Source organism: Dendrobates tinctorius, unplaced genomic scaffold (genome assembly GCF_039654945.1).
Source record: "Dendrobates tinctorius isolate UK_male_01 unplaced genomic scaffold, ASM3965494v1 ptg000158l, whole genome shotgun sequence".
In the NCBI taxonomy this organism is placed as follows: domain Eukaryota; kingdom Metazoa; phylum Chordata; class Amphibia; order Anura; family Dendrobatidae; genus Dendrobates; species Dendrobates tinctorius.
Genome location: NW_027361825.1, coordinates 12,233,203 through 12,251,582, shown reverse-complemented (window position 1 = coordinate 12,251,582; position 18,380 = coordinate 12,233,203). Strand labels below are relative to the sequence as shown.

Below are 18,380 nucleotides of genomic sequence, written 5' to 3'. Positions count from 1 at the left end.
AGGGTTCCAATTAATGTCTGTCTCCCTCAAAAGGGGGAATTGTTAAATATTAATAATCCGTTAATTTCTTATAAGAACCAGTTCTGTACATTGCTTTAGCTTACACGACATAGGCTATTTTTAAGCTTGGCTCATGGTAGAAAGACAGCTCCATATATGTAGAGACCACGTGCTTTAGGAGACGTATATAATTCATGGCTAACTGTAGAGGTCGCTCTCTTCTTCCCTCACCATCATGAGAGACAGACGCAAGATGACATGACATAACAGCTGGCGATGTGAGAAGCCGAACTGAGACACAGCAGCCATTTGCTATTCAGGATCTCGGAGAGAAGAAGAATACATGTTGCTTTTGCCATGTGGGATCTCAGAACATGATCTAATGGACAATTTCTCTTTCACCTATTTTTATTCACCTGTTTTTCTGTAATAACCTTTCTTTGATGGAAGAAACCAAATAAACCACTATATTTTTATCTGGTAACTAGTCCTGAGTATTTTACAGGATTTGCATTATTTTACACTGTGTCCCCCCCATTTCCTTGTAGATTGTAAGCTTGTGAGCAGGGACCTCACTCCTAATGTCACTGTTTAAATTGTCTTAACTTGTATTGAATTTATTGTCTGTACATGTCCCCGCTTAATTGTAAAGTGCTGCGGAATATGTTGGCGCTATATAAATAAAAATTATTATTATTTATTATAAGGCAAACACAGTTCTAGGATGTATTAAGAGAAGCATTGAGTCTAGATCATGTAAAGTAATTATACGCCTGTACTCTTCCTTTGTCAGGACTCAGTTGGAATACTGTGTCCAGTTCTGGGCATCACATTTTAAAAGAGACATTGAAAAACTGGAGCAAGTTCAGAGAAGAGCAATCAGGATGGTGAGCAGACTGCAAAGTGTGTCCTATGAGGAACAGTTAAAGGATCTGGAATTGTTTAGCTTGTAAAATAGAAGGCTAAAAGGAGATATAATAGCTGTCTACAAATATCTGAAGGGCTGTCACAGTGTAGAGAGATCATCCATATTCTCATTTGCACAAGCAAAAACTAGAAGCAATGGGATGAAACTGAATGGGAGAAGAAACAGATTCAATATTAGAAAAAAACTTTTTGACAGTGAGGGTGATCAATGAGTGGAACAGGCTGTCATGTGAGGTAGTGAGCTCTCCTTCAATGGAAGTCTTCAAACAGAGGCTGGACAGACATCTGTCTGAGATGGTTTAGTGAATCCTGCATTGAGCAGGGGGTTGGACACGATGACCCTGGAGGTCCCTTCCAACTCTAACATTCTATCATTCTATGTTTTGCACCTGTCTAACAGTCGCGGGAGCTCAGTCATATTACTGGAGCACGCCCGAGATACTTGGATAACATCCGAGCATGCCCAGATAACACAATATCCGAGTCGACGCTGCGGCCTTAAACGCTGATGTGAAACCACCCTAATCATCACTAGTCCTAACATTAAGTATGGGGCCCTTTTAGCGGTTATATCCCCCATTACCTAGAAATTAGGAAAAAATCCTGTTCAGGCCTATATTTTTGTCTGTAGGGGGCAGTTTAATAATGTGCGGCTCTTTACTTTTTGCACAACTGCAACTCCCAGCATGATACGAGTTCTAGTTTTGCTGATGAGCTGCAATCGGCACTTCAAGTAAAATCTACACATGCCAATAAGAAGCCCTCCTCACCTCAAAGTCTTCCCAACGAAGAGGAGGTCTGGTGGGATGTTTGTTGTCCAGTAGGATTTGCAGGGTGATATTGAGCACGGCTTCTTCTGTCAGATCCTGATGAGTGAAAGATCCCCAGGTGAAGGACAGAAACTTAGACCAGAAGTTTGGAAAGAAGGCATGGCCACCTGGTATGGCCAGGCCCCAGAGGAACAGAAAGGGTAAGAGCATGGGGGAGAGAGATGGTTATGGATCCTTCATCGAGAGCACCTGCATGGATTGAGATGGTCCATACATTAGTATACACTTACATAAAAATCCATCAAAGGGAATCTGTCAGTAAGATCAACCTTAGCTCCTGCCAAAACTGCATATATGGATATGCAGGTATACATTCCCTAAAAGTCACTTCCCCTCCTAGCCCCAGCTTTATAGCTCAATGTCTGATTTCCTTGCATAGCGCCGTGCCTGACATTACAGAGACAGTGAGCTATCAATCAAGGTAGAGACTGGAGCAGAATGCGAAAACAGCCATGGGAAGAAAATGCTTGGGAAGTGCTCTGTCATGTCTCAAGCACTTAATGCCTATAACATTGCTATATAACATTGCTATATTGGAAATGCAGCAACAGATAGAAGATATAAAAGTGTCAATTGATTTAGCTTTCGGAGACCTGTGTACCCATGTATGAGAGTGGCTTTGATCTTACAGACAGATTCTTTTTAAGTTTTAATACACTGTAAGTTTTGTCGTCTCACCATTTTCAAGATCTCCGCTTACTGACAATGAATGGAGACATTTTTGTTTACACCTAAACTCTGAAAACACTACTTTACTGTACTCATTCATTTTGGGTGAAATATGCTTATCACATCGATCCCAAGCAACCTGCGGGTTCTCTGGAAGCAATTGTTCAATTTCTCTGCAGCGCCTCCACAGGTGAAATAAAGCATTACACAGATGTCATTGAAATCAATGGGCTGTTTGGGTAAAGTACAGAAATACCTGGTCCTCCAGAGCAAGAGAGACTCTGTGTCACTGCCGAGAAGGGTCCTGGATGGGAAGATCCCATCTAATATCCTAAGAGAGAAGTCAAATATGTCCAACTCCGTCTACCAAAGCCAATATTGGAAGACACGTGGTGGACAGATGAACCCTTTTTTCCATTTTTCACAACGTGCCTCCAAATTAACAGCATTTTGGCGTTAACGTGGCACATTCAGGTCTCATTAGGAATGCCAAGCATCTTTTGTCACCTATCTGACTGCCTCCCCCACCTCCAGCTGCTAATATATACCCTACACCCTTCCCCGCCACCGAATCAGCGATTCCTCCATCACAAACAAAGCCTGCTGTCACATAATTACTGCCTCCGACCCCATTATTACATACGTGGAGCTCACACTCTATTATTAATGCGAGGATGGCGCAGGGTGGGGGGCACAAACTGAGAAACGTGAGACAATGGAATGACAATATTCAGCCCCGCGCTGTTATATTACACCTGAAATTCAATATCTAAATCTGACATTCAGAAATGGATCAATCACATATGGGATCGATGACTGCTGGTCCCTATTGACGTCCAGGAAACTAGAGAGTCAAATCAGTCCAGATATATATAATGGAGCCACAACAATCTATGGTAGGATCAGGGGTCACTCAGATCACACAATAGAGCATGGCGATCCTCCATTGATCACACGACCGTTTCCCGTTTGTTCCTCCCATATTAATGCTTTGCCCGATGTAACAGAATACAGGAGTGTGCGGAATACCTGCAGGAAGTGTGACTTTCCCAGCTACGCACCTTGTAAGAGCAGGTGTCTGAAGAACACTCCTATTTATAGTCGGAAGTAGTACACAAGACAAGCGCACACGTACACTGCTCAACATTAAGACTGCAAGAAGGAAAGGTCTTGGAATTATGAATTCTATCATTTCTCTAATGCCATGGCTCTTCATTTTGGGTTTTGCAGTTTCAATGTTGAGGAATGTATATGTAGCTAAGAGCACACTCCTGTGTATAGTGGAATACAGTGTACAGATAGTAGAGTGCGCACTCCTATGTATAGTGGAATACTGTATACAGGTAGTAGAGTGCACACTGCTATGTATAGCGAAATACTGTTTACCGGTAGTAGAGTGCGCACTCCTATGTATAGTGGATTACTGTACACAGGTAGTAGAGTGCGCACTCCTATGTATAGTGGAATACTGTATACAGGTAGTAGAGTGCACACTGCTATGTATAGTGGAATACTGTATACAGGTAGTAGAGTGCACACTGCTATGTATAGTGGATAACTGTATACAGGTAGTAGAGTGCACACTCCTATATATATTGTGGAATACCGTATACAGGTAGTAGAGTGCGCACTCCTATGTATAGTGGAATACTGTATACAGGTAGTAGAGTGCGCACTCCTATGTATAGTGGAATACTGTATACAGGTAGTAGAGTGCACACTGCTATGTATAGCGAAATACTGTATACCGGTAGAGTGCACACTCCTATGTATAGTGGATTACTGTATACAGGTAGTAGAGTGCGCACTCCTATGTATAGTGGAATACTGTATACAGGTAGTAGAGTGCACACTGCTATGTATAGTGGAATACTGTATACAGGTAGTAGAGTGCACACTCCTATATATATTGTGGAATACCGTATACAGGTAGTAGAGTGCGCACTCCTATGTATAGTGGAATACTGTATACAGGTAGTAGAGTGCGCACTCCTATGTATAGTGGAATACTGTATACAGGTAGTAGAGTGCACACTGCTATGTATAGCGAAATACTGTATACCGGTAGTAGAGTGCGCACTCCTATGTATAGTGGATTACTGTATACAGGTAGTAGAGTGCGCACTCCTATGTATAGTGGAATACTGTATACAGGTAGTAGAGTGCACACTGCTATGTATAGCGAAATACTGTATACCGGTAGTAGAGTGCGCACTCCTATGTATAGTGGATTACTGTATACAGGTAGTAGAGTGCACACTGCTATGTATAGCGAAATACTGTATACCGGTAGAGTGCACACTCCTATGTATAGTGGATTACTGTATACAGGTAGTAGAGTGCGCACTCCTATGTATAGTGGAATACTGTATACAGGTAGTAGAGTGCACACTGCTATGTATAGTGGAATACTGTATACAGGTAGTAGAGTGCACACTCCTATATATATTGTGGAATACCGTATACAGGTAGTAGAGTGCGCACTCCTATGTATAGTGGAATACTGTATACAGGTAGTAGAGTGCGCACTCCTATGTATAGTGGAATACTGTATACAGGTAGTAGAGTGCACACTGCTATGTATAGCGAAATACTGTATACCGGTAGTAGAGTGCGCACTCCTATGTATAGTGGATTACTGTATACAGGTAGTAGAGTGCGCACTCCTATGTATAGTGGAATACTGTATACAGGTAGTAGAGTGCACACTGCTATGTATAGCGAAATACTGTATACCGGTAGTAGAGTGCGCACTCCTATGTATAGTGGATTACTGTATACAGGTAGTAGAGTGCGCACTCCTATGTATAGTGGAATACTGTATACAGGTAGTAGAGTGCGCACTCCTATGTATAGTGGAATACTGTATACAGGTAGTAGAGTGCGCACTCCTATGTATAGTGGATAACTGTATACAGATAGTAGAGTGCGCACTCCTATATATTGTGGAATACCGTATACAGGTAGTAGAATGCACACTCCTATGTATAGATGACTCCAGACTGGCCCCATATCTGGAGAAACTCCCGGACCCCAGAGACCGCAAGATCCTGAGCCGGTATAGACTCAGTGCCCACAGTCTGGCCATCGAGGTCGGCCGACACAGGCAGAGCTACAAGTCCAGGGAGGAAAGACTGTGCCAACACTGTGACCAGGAGGCCCTGGAGGATGAGACCCACTTCCTGCTACACTGCTCCAAATACTCAGCAGTGAGGGACACTCACTTCAGGAGACTCTCACATCTCTTCCCGGATTTCATCACCATGAAGGAGGAAGAGAAAACATATATCCTGCTGGGGGAAGAAGTGAGAGCAGTGGAGATAGCAGCGCAATATGTGAGCGCATGCCATAGACTGCGAGAAAGAGAACTATGATATGCCATAGACTTCTATGGCCCCCACCCTGGATATGCCCCATCCACCTTCCCTATGCCATGGAGTTCTATAGCCCCCATCCTGGATCTGCCCCCACCCAGCTTTCCTACAGCCCCTTCCCAACATCCCTACAGTCCCTATCCCTACTCCCTTTTGTACACTTGCTTTGGCAAAATTAATGTGTATTTAGTCCTGCCAATAAAGCTTCTTTGAATTTGAATTTGTTGAATACAGTATACAGGTAGTAGAATGCACACTCCTATGTATAGTTGAATACTGTATACAGGTAGTAGAATGCACAATGCTATGTATAGCGAAATACTGTATACAGGTAGTAGAGTGCACACTCCTATGTATAGTGGATTACTGTATACAGGTAGTAGAGTGCACACTCCTATGTATAGTGGATTACTGTATACAGGTAGTAGAGTGCGCATTCCTATGTATAGTGGATTACTGTATACAGGTAGTAGAATGCACACTCCTATGTATAGTGGAATACTGAGTACAGGTAGTAGAATGCATACTCCAATGTATAGTTGAATACAGTATACAGGTAGTAAAATGCACACTCCTGTGTATAGTGGAATACTGTGTACAGGTAGTAGAGTGCACACTGCTATGTATAGCGAAATACTGTATACAGGTAGTAGAGTGCGCACTCCTATGTATAGTGGATTACTGTATACAGGTAGTAGAATGCACACTCCTATGTATAGTGGAATACTGAGTACAGGTAGTAGAATGCATACTCCAATGTATGGTGGAATACCGTATACAGGTAGTAGAATGCACACTCCTATGTATAGTTGAATACAGTATACAGGTAGTAAAATGCACACTCCTATGTATAGTGGAATACTGTGTACAGGTAGTAGAGTGCACACTGCTATGTATAGCGAAATACTGTATACAGGTAGTAGAGTGAGCACTCCTATGTATAGTGGATTACTGTATACAGGTAGTAGAGTGCGCACTCCTATGTATAGTGGAATACTGTATACAGGTAGTAGAGTGCGCACTCCTATGTATAGTGGAATACCGTATACAGGTAGTAGAATGCACACTCCAATGTATAGATTCAGAACACATGACACATGCACAGAAAATGAACAGGTCAGTAAGACCCTGTTCACACCACCCAAGAACTAAGACACAGAAAAAACACACAGTATGACAAACGTGCATAAATACTCTGTTGTAAAATATATGTAACAGTAAGAAGCAAGTGCTAGTAAAAGATGTTAACAAAACCAGGGTATTTTGTTGATACGTTTTTTTGCAAAAAAAGTACGCTAAGCAACTCCACCACGTCACGGTATACCCTTCTCGGAGCAGTCCTATCGAATATATTTAAAACCTGAACATGTGAACAATACCTTCATGAGCAGGGTTCAGAAAGGTGCTGCCCGGTATGGGCTCGCTGGGAAAGATGGCTTTTAATGTGCATGTCCCAAAGGAGAGAGGCGGGGATCTCCCAAAGCTTGCATAAGCAAGAAATCAATAGATTCAGAACACATGACACATGCACAGAAAATGAACAGGTCAGTAAGACCCTGTTCACACCACCCAAGAACTAAGACACAGAAAAAACACACAGTATGACACACGTGCATAAATACTCTGTTGTAAAATATATGTAACAGTAAGAAGCAAGTGCTAGTAAAAGATGTTAACAAAACCAGGGTATTTTGTTGATACGTTTTTTTGCAAAAAAAGTACGCTAAGCAACTCCACCTCGTCACGGTATACCCTTCTGGGAGCAGTCCAATCTAATATATTTAAAACCTGAACATGTGAACAATACCTTCATGAGCAGGGTTCAGAAAGGTGCTGCCCGGTATGGGCTTGCTGGGAAAAATGACTTTTTATGTGCATGTCCCAAAGGAGAGAGGCGGGGATCTCCCAAAGTAGAATGCACACTACTATGTATAGTGGAATACTATATACAGGTAGTAGAGTGCACACTCCAATGTATAGTGGAATACTGTATACAGGTAGTAGAGTGCACACTCCTATGTATAGCAGATTACTGTGTACAGTTAGTAGAGTGCGCACTCCTATGTATAGCGTAATACTGTATACAGGTAGTAGAGTGCGCACTCCTAGGTATAGCAGAATACTATGTACAGGTAGTAGAGTGCACACTCCTATGTATAGCGGAATACAGTATACAGATAGTAGAGCGCACAATGCTGTGTATAAAGGTATATTGTATACAGGTAGTAGAGTGTGCACTCCTTTGTATAGAGGAATACTGTGCAAAGGTAGTACTGTACGCACTCCTATGTATAGAGATATACTGTATATAGAAAGTAGAGTGCACACTCCTATGTATAAAATAGAGGTATACTGTATACAGAACAATGTTGAGTTCGAAAAACGTTCAGTGTCTCATCGTCACCCTTTCGCCGTTTTTTCCGGTCGAATATGTCAAAGCAGCTATTGTTTTCTTTTAAACGAACACAAATAAAGTTTTGTTTTTATTGGATGATGGTGGATCTCTCTTTCCCCTACATAAAGGTATATTGTACACAGGTAGTAGAGTGTGCAATCCTATGTATAGAGGTATATTATACACAGGTAGTATAGTGCACACGTATGTATAGGGGCATGCTGTATACCGGTAGTAGAGTGCACACTCCTATGAACACTGGTATATTGTATAAAGGTAGTAGAGTGCACACTCCTAAGCATAAAGGTATACTGTAAACAGGTAGTAGAGTGCACACTCCTATATATAGCGGAACACTGTATACAGATAGTAGAGTGCACACTCCTACTGTATGTATACTGTTATATTGTACAGTGGCATGTAAAAGTTTGGGCACCCCTGGTCAAAATTACTGTTATTGTGACCAGTTAAGCAAGTTGAAGATGGTATGATCTCTAAAAGGGCTAAAGTTAAAGATGACACATTTTCTCTGTATTTTAGGCCAAAAAAATTATATATTGTAATTTTTTACATTTTAAAAATTACAATAAGGAAAATAGGCCAATGCAAAAGTTTGGGCACCCTGCATAGTTAGTACCTACTAGCACTCCCTTTTAAAATATCACAGCTTGTAAACGCTTTAAGTAGCCAGCCAAGAGTCTTTCAATTCTTGTTTGATGGATTTTCATCCATTCTTCCTTGGAAAATTCTTCCATTTCTGTGAGATTCCTGGGTCGTCTTGCATGCACTGCTATTTTGAGGACGAGCCACAGATTTTCAATGATGATCGAATCGGGGGACTGTGAGGGCCATTGAAAAACCTCTATCGCCTTTTGAGGTAGTCTATTGTGGATTTTGATGTGTGTGATCATTATCCATTTGTAGAAGCCATCCTGTTTTCAAATTCAGCTTTTTTACACATGGTGTTATGTTTGCATCAAAAATTTGTTGAAATTTCATTGACTCCGTTCTTCCCTCTACCTGTGAAATGTTCCCTGTGCCATTGTCTGCAACACAACTCCAAAGCATGATTGATCTATCCCCATGCTTAATGGTGGAAGAGATGTTCTTTTCCTGAAATTCTATGCAATTTTTTCTCTGCACATACCTTTGATCATTGCGACCAAAGAGTTTTATTTTAACTTCAACGATTCACAGGACTTGTTTCTAAAATGCATTGGGCTTGTTTAGATGTTCTTTTGCATACTTCTGATGCTAAATTTTATGGTGAGGGTGCAGAAGAGGTTTTCTTCCAATGACTCTTCCATGAAGGCCATATTTGATAAGGTGTCTCTGAACAGTAGAACAATTACCACAACTCCAGAATCTGCTAAATCTTTCTGAAGGTCTTTTGCAGTCAAGTGGGGGTGCTGATATGCCTTTCTAGCAATCCTACAAGCAGCTCTCTCTGAAATTTTGCTTGGCCTTCCAGACCTTATCTTGACCTCCACTGTTCCTGTAAACTGCTAATTCTGAATTACATATTGAACTGAGGAAAGGACAACTTGAAAACGCTGTGCTATCTTCTTATAGCCTTCTCCTGCTTTGTGGGCCTCCACCATTTTCATTTTCAGAGTGCTAGGCAGCTGCTTAAAAGAACCCATGGTGGCTGTTTTTTCGCACAAGGTTAGAGGAGGCTATGTGTTTCTAAACCTGTGGAACCTGCATCAGCTGGCCTTTCCTAACATTGAGGGTGAACAAGCCATATCCCTTACAGGCTAATTAAGGTCTGAAACCTTGGTCAAAGTTATCTGAGCACACAAATCTCCAAAGGTGCCCAAATTTTAGCATCGGACCATTTTTCTTTTTGTAATTTTTAAAATGTGAAAAAATTACAATGTGTATTACTTTTTAGCCTAAAATACAAAACCAAAAATCTGCAAAAACCCTAGTCCATGCCCTCATCATCTCTCACCTTGACTACTGCAACCTCCTGCTCTGTGGCCTCCCCTCGAACATTCTCTCACCCCTCCAATCTATTCTAAATTCTGCTGCCCGACTAATCCACCTGTCCCCCCGCTATTCCCCAGCTTCTCCCCTCTGTCAATCCCTTCACTGGCTCCCCATTGCCCAGAGACTCCAGTACAAAACCCTAACCATGACATACAAAGCCATCCACAACCTGTCTCCTCCATACATCTGTGACCTCATCTCCCGGTACTTTCCTGCACGCAACCTCCGATCCTCACAAGATCTCCTTCTCTATTCCCCTCTTATCTCCTCTTGAGCGTGGGAAAATGACAGTTCATTTTCCCCTCGCTGCCAAGTTCACTGTGGGTCAGGCTGGTAGGCTGTGCAGCATCAGTGACGTCAGGGCTAGTCACTGATGCTGCCGCCGGCAGCTTCTCATTCATTCTTCAGTGGTTTAAAGCCGGGGCGCATTAGCACTGCTCCCGGTTGTAAACTATTTAACCCCCAGATATGAATTACGGCGTGGGACTGATCGCCGGACAGGTATGGTATATTGTTGTTTTTTTTTATTTACTACAGGAGTTTGAGGACATCGTTTGGATTAGCAGAAGAATAAAGATGGCAAAACTGTGTGGTCTTTTATTTCATTAAAATACATTATTCTGCCTGTGTGTGTTTATTTAACCCTTTACAAACTTTAGGATCAGTAATGGATAGGTGACTTATTGACACCTCTCCATTACTAAACCAGGTTTAATGTCACCTTACAATACAAAGTTGACATTAACCCCCTATTACCCCATATGCCAAAGCTACAGGACAGTGGGAAGAGAGAGGCTAAGTGCCGGAATTGGTGCATCTTACAGATGCGGCTTTTCTGGGGTGGCTAAGGGTAGATGATTTTAGCCAGGGGTCGGTGGGCAATAACCATGGTCCCTTTCTAGGTTATTAATATCTGCTCTCAGTCACTGGCTTTCCTTCTCTGGCGCTGAAAATTCCGTGGGAGCCCACGCCAGTTTTTTCCATGAAAACATTCTTTTATTAAATACATACAGGTCCCAAATTTTACACACATACTACTAACAGTATTAGTCACTGACATCTATAAATCTAACTGTTCTGCAATGGTTTACTATATGTAATCCATGTCTCCTATCCTGTCGGCTTCTGCAATGATTTTACAAAAGCCGACAAATGAATTAATGGCTATTCTGTTATCTATCTCTCTATGAAATATATATATATATATATATATATATATATATATATATATATATGTGTGTGTGTGTGTGTCACTGACAACAACAAACTGGAGCAAGTTCAGAGAAGAGCGACCAGAATGGTGACCGGTCTGCAAACCCTGTCCTATGAGGAACGGTTGCAGGATTTGGGAATGTTTAGCTTGCAAAAGAGAAGACTGAGAGGAGACTTAATAGCTGTCTACAAATATCTCAAGGGCTGTCTCATTGGAGAAGGATCATCTTTATTCTCATTTGCACAAGGAAAGACTAGAAGCAATGGGATGAAACTGAATGGGAGGAGACACAGATTAGATATTAGAAAAAACTTTTTGACAGAGTGATCAATGAGTGGAACAGGCTGCCACAAGAGGTGGTGAGTTCTCCTTCAATGGAAGTCTTCAAACAGAGGCTGGACAGACATCTGACTGGGATGATTTAGTGAATCCTGCTTTGAGCAGGGGGTTGGACCAGATGGCCCAGGAGGTTGCTTCCAACTCTACCATTCTATGATTCCATATACATCAATTCTATGTGTATATCTCTATTCTATCTATTCTAACCTATTCTATTCTATACTGTATGCGGCATCTGCTGGCTTTTAATCTATCTATATATATATTTTGAGGATTATTTGGTTTTAAAACGATGTGTACAGTTGTGTATTACAATGCGATTTTAACATCAGCTTTTACATAGAGAGAACGGCTGTATGTAAAAGCTCATGTTAAAATCGCATTGCATACGGATGTCACACTATTACTTGATGCGAGGAAATTGCATCCTCGCATTGCAAACGGATTACATACGGACCACTGTTCGGGGAACATTTGTGCGATTCTCGACCGTCAAAATCGGACCGATTTTCTATACGGTAAGTGTGACTCCAAGCCTTAGACTGCACATTCGTATGTACAGAGCCTCAGTGTATGCAGGTAGTGAAGTGCGCAGTGCTGTGTAGAGCTGTACATAGGCACAGGGAGGCACGCTCACCGATCTGTGGATCTCACACATCGTTCAGTGCAAGTTGCTTTCTATACAAATCTACACTGTGCACATGGACAGAAAGGTGCACTCATATATAGATCTACATTATACACATGCAGACAAGTGCACGCTTGGACCTACACAGTGAGCACAAAGCAAAGCACATACTCCTAAGTGTGCACGCTCACATGTAGGCAAACGCATAAGTCTATGTCTGCACCTCTATGCAAGTACACACACATACATATATATATTTTTCCCCACATAGTACGCATGTATATAATCGTACATACCAAGCGCGCACAGTGTGTAAAGTTGTGCGCTCCATACCCATATTAACCCTTCGTGCACACACCGCAGCATATATTAATGGAAAGCTCTTTGGCAAACCTGATAATTGCTGTGTCACTAGTCATAACTCCCATCATCCGTGCTGCACCTGCTGTGCTGCACCTGCTGTCCTCGCTGCCTCCTCACACAGATCTCTAATCTCCAAGTTTACAGTGGCCACTTCTGAGTGTTTATCAGCCCAATAAATGACAGCAGGTACCTCCCTCCTCTTGCCTTAAAGGGACAGCAGCAAACATATATCATTTGTAGAGTCACTTCTATGGGGAGACGAGCAGAGTCACAGCAAAAAAATGGAGAAAGGAAAAAAAAAAAAAAGGAAGCGATCATCTGAAAGAAATGCAGCCACAAAGATGCGGTCCCACAGGACTACGCGTCAGTAAATAAAAAGTCGCGTTGACAAACAGGATTTTTTTTTATTTGCACATATTTAAAAAAAATAAATAAAAAAATCTGACCCTACATGAGCTAAATCCAGAATTTCGCTGCGGTGCCCCATTTAATCCAACTTCTTTGTGTGCACGCCTCTCTTTTGTGTGTGTGCAAGTGACAGGTCAGAAATCCTTTGTGCTCCCACAAAAACCCAAGGCTGGGGGGAGCGTGAGAAAAAGCCCAAACCCCAACCTCTCAGGAATAGCACAGCACGCACCTCCCTGCCCATAGACAAGAATGCACAATGGCGGGAGCACACGGGGATGGCGGTATAACCCACAGGACGGGAATCACAAGAGCTGACACTCTATGTGCACACCACGCTCCATATTGCTGGAAAGTCCAGGGTCTCCCGTTTTTTTTATTGTATAATTTTTGACAATTTATACCACCATTACCTACAGATTACCGCACTATCGTGCACTTGTCATTTCCCTAAGTCCTTGTTATTTGCGGGGATTGCAGCATTGTGAATGGGATTAGGTTTTGAAGCAGTGTCATGGGACCGGTCCCCGCAGAGAGGACGCCGCTCGCAGCTGCAGCAGCAAATTAACTCTTGTGTTCCCTTACAAAAAAAAATAAAGGTTTTATTGTCATCAGCTTCTATATTGACCCTTTATTTCCTTATTATAGCGAGCCTTGTGCCACCATTATATAGATGTTACAGTCCACTTATCAGGCCCCTTATTAACAGACATTCCCTTAGATCCATTATGTACACGTAATAAGGAAAAAAATTTTTTCTTCATTTTTTTGAAAGCTGCCTGAATCATAGAATCATAGAATCGTAGAGTTGGAAGGGACCTCCTGGGCCATCTGGTCCAACCCCCTGCTCAAAGCAGGATTCGCTAAATCATCCCAGTTAGATGTCTGTCCAGCCTCTGTTTGAAGACTTCCATTGAAGGAGAACTCACCACTTCTCGTGGCAGCCTGTTCCACTCATTGATCACTCTAACTGTCAAAAAGTTTTTTCTAATATCTAATCTGTGTCTCCTCCCATTCAGCTTCATCCCATTGCTTCTAGTCTTTCCTTGTGCAAATGAGAATAAAGTTGATCCTTCTACAATGTGACAGCCCTTTAGATATTTGTAGACAGCTATTAAGTCTCCTCTCAGTCTTCTCTTTTGCAAACTAAACATTCCCAAATCCTGCAACCTTTCCTCATAAGACAGGGTTTGCAGACCGGTCACCATTCTGGTCGCTCTTTTCTGAACTTGCTCCAGTTTGTTGATGTCTTTTTTAAAATGTGGTGCCCAAAATTGGACACAATATTCCAGATGAGGTCTGACCAAAGAGGAGTAGAGGGAAATAATTACTTCACGTGATCTAGACTGTATGCTTCTGTTAATACATCCTAGAATTGCATTTGCCTTTTTTGCTGCTGCATCACACTGTTGACTCATTTTCAGTCTGTGATCTATTAGTATACCCAAGTCTTTTTCACATGTGCTGTCACTTAGCCCTATTCCTCCCATTCTATATATGCTTTTTTCATTTTTATTGCCCAGATGTAGTACTTTGCATTTCTCCCTGTTAAAAACCATTCTGTTAGTTGCTGCCCACTTCTCCAGTTTATTTAAATCTTTTTGAATCCTCTCTCTCTCTTCTCTAGTATTAGCTATCCCTCCTAGCTTTGTGTCATCAGCAAATTTAATCAGTTTACCCTCAATTCCTTCATCTAAATCATTGATAAAGATGTTGAACAATACAGGGCCCAGGACAGAGCCCTGTGGTACCCCACTTGAGACATTCTTCCAACTGGATGTGCAGCCATTTACGACCACTCTTTGGGTCCGATCACTAAGCCAGTTATGAATCCACCTAACAGTTGCCTTGTCCATTCCATACTTAGTCATTTTTTCAATAAGGATTGTATGAGAGACTTTGTCAAATGCTTTGCTGAAGTCAAGATATACTATATCTACAGCATTTCCTTGATCCACCCAATCAGTAATACCATCATAGAAGGAAATTAAATTAGTCTGACATGACTTATTAGTTACAAACTGAAAGAAAATTTGCTCTTGTCGTCCATAGCAACCAATGAGAGCTCAGTTTACATTTCTTAGGGTATGTGCACACGCTGCGGATTCTGCTGCGTTGTACAGTACCTTTATTTCCTATGGAAATAAAAAAACACTGTGCACATGCTGCGGATTTTTCCGCGTGGCTTTGCTGCGGTTTATAATCCGCAGCATGTCAATTCTTTGTGCGGATTTTGCTGCGGTTTCACACCTATCCATTATGAGGTGTGAAACCGCAGGCTAATCCGCAGGTAAACGGATTTACCTGCGGATTTTTCATCAAAATCCGCACAACCTAAAAACTACGTGTGCACTCACCCTTAAAGTGCTTTGGTAAAATAAAAGCTGCGCACTGTGATTGGCTGTGGCAGAAGGGTTAATGCTTTCTCTCTCTTTTAGATTTTGTTTTCGGATTTGCCATAGTCTCATATTCAAGGATTTTATACTTCTTATCGCCTATGTAATGTTTTCAAGATTCTGCAGAAACATGTTATTGGTACATGGTAAATAAAGTCATCATGACCTGGGTAACAGGGAAATGGGGGGCTACATGAGCTACATTGCTGTAAATGGTAGAAGAGACAGCATTCTTGTGTGAATAAATAGAAAATTGTCTGGCTCACAACAAGTGTGCATTTCTTCCTCTGTGTGCTCATTATTTCAGCACCTTATCTCTTAATTCAGCCTCACTGGTGATCCAGCAGATCTGACTTTGGGTCAGAACTAAACACAGGATCCACCATTCATTACAGACATTGTTGTAGCTCACCTCCTCCTCCTGTACAATGACCAATGACTGATAACACTTCTATATACAGTAGATAACACGGGATCGATCATTCACAATAGGTGATGTCACAGCTCCCCTCCTCCTCCTGTACAATGACTTATAACACCTCTATATACAGTAGATAACACGGGATCCACCATTCACAATAGGTGATGTCACAGCTCACCTCCTCCTCCTGTACAATGACTGATAACACCTCTATATACAGTAGATAATACAGGATCCACCATTCACAATAGGTGATGTCACAAGCTCACCTCCTCCTCCTGTAAAATGACTGATAACACCTCTATATACAGTAGGTAACACAGGATCCACCATTCACAATAGATGATGTCACAGCTCACATCCTCCTCCTGTACAATGACTGATAACACCTCTATATACAGTAGATAATACAGGATCCACCATTCACAATAGGTGATGTCACAGCTCACCTCCTCATCCTGTACAATGACTGATAACACCTCTATATACAGTAGATAATACAGGATCCACCATTCACAATAGGTGATATCACAGCTCACCTCCTCCTCATGTACAATGACTGATAACACCTCTATATACAGTAGATGACACAGGATCCACCATTCACAATAGGTGATGTCACAGCTCACCTCCTCCTCCTGTACAATGATTGATAACACCTCTACATACAGTAGATGACACAGGATCCACCGTTCACAATAGGTGATGTCACAGCTCCCCTCCTCCTCCTGTACAATGGCTTATAACACCTCTATATACAGTAGATAACACGGGATCCACCATTCACAATAGATGATGTCACAGCTCACCTCCTCCTCCTCCTGTGCAATGACTGATAACACCTCTATATACAGTAGATAACACGGGATCCACCATTCACAATAGGTGATGTCACAGCTCACCTCCTCATCCTGTACAAAGACTGATATTCCCTCTATATACAGTAGATAATACAGGATCCACCATTCACAATAGGTGATGTCACAAGCTCACCTCCTCCTCCTGTATAATGACTGATAACACCTCTATATACAGTAGATAACACGGGATCCACCATTCACAATAGATGATGTCACAGCTCACATCCTCCTCCTGTACAATGACTGATAACACCTCTATATACAGTAGATAATACAGGATCCACCATTCACAATAGGTGATGTCACAGCTCACCTCCTCATCCTGTACAAAGACTGATATTCCCTCTATATACAGTAGATAATACAGGATCCACCATTCACAATAGATGATGTCACAGCTCACATCCTCCTCCTGTACAATGACTGATAACACCTCTATATACAGTAGATAATACAGGATCCACCATTCACAATAGGTGATGTCACAAGCTCACCTCCTCCTCCTGTATAATGAATGATAACACCTCTATATACAGTAGATAACACGGGATCCACCATTCACAATAGGTGATGTAACAGCTCACCTCCTCCTCCTGTACAATGACTGATAACACCTCTATATACAGTAGATAATACAGGATCCACCATTCACAATAGATGATGTCACAGGTCACCTCCTCCTCCTGTAAAATGACTGATAACACCTCTATATACAGTAGGTAACACAGGATCCACCATTCACAATAGATGATGTCACAGCTCACATCCTCCTCCCGTACAATGACTGATAACACCTCTATATACAGTAGATAATACAGGATCCACCATTCACAATAGGTGATGCCACAAGCTCACCTCCTCCTCCTGTATAATGACTGATAACACCTCTATATACAGTAGATAACACGGGATCCACCATTCACAATAGGTGATGTCACAGCTCACCTCCTCCTCCTGTACAATGACTGATAACACCTCTATATACAGTAGATAATACAGGATCCACCATTCACAATAGATGATGTCACAGGTCACCTCCTCCTCCTGTAAAATGACTGATAACACCTCTATATACAGTAGGTAACACAGGATCCACCATTCACAATAGATGATGTCACAGCTCACATCCTCCTCCTGTACAATGACTGATAACACCTCTATATACAGTAGATAATACAGGATCCACCATTCACAATAGGTGATGTCACAGCTCACCTCCTCATCCTGTACAAAGACTGATATTCCCTCTATATACAGTAGATAATACAGGATCCACCATTCACAATAGGTGATATCACAGCTCACCTCCTCCTCCTCATGTACAATGACTGATAACACCTCTATATACAGTAGATGACACAGGATCCACCATTCACAATAGGTGATGTCACAGCTCACCTCCTCCTCCTGTGCAATGACTGATAACACCTCTATATACAGTAGATAACACGGGATCCACCATTCACAATAGGTGATGTCACAGCTCACCTCCTCCTCCTGTACAATGACTGATAACACCTCTATATACAGTAGATAATACAGGATCCACCATTCACAATAGGTGATGT

General features: G+C 41.9%; 1 protein-coding gene across 4 annotated transcripts in view; it reads right to left on the bottom strand.

The window, feature by feature from the left end:
* The window catches only part of VWA7 (von Willebrand factor A domain containing 7), a 51,939-nt gene extending 39,041 nt beyond the window's left edge, over positions 1–12,898 (bottom strand). The window contains exons 1-2 of one of the 4 annotated variants that reach the window (XM_073548963.1): positions 12,761–12,898; positions 1,698–1,946 (exon numbers count right to left, since the gene is read on the bottom strand). In XM_073548963.1, the coding sequence (XP_073405064.1) occupies positions 1,698–1,907 (210 nt within the window). In that variant the 5' untranslated portion in view covers positions 1,908–1,946; positions 12,761–12,898. Of the gene's footprint in view, positions 1–1,697; positions 1,947–3,455; positions 3,489–12,760 lie in introns of those variants that run through there. The other 3 variants (XM_073548965.1, XM_073548964.1, XM_073548967.1) reach the window with 3 other exon arrangements.
* Positions 12,899–18,380: the final 5,482 nt, after the last annotated feature.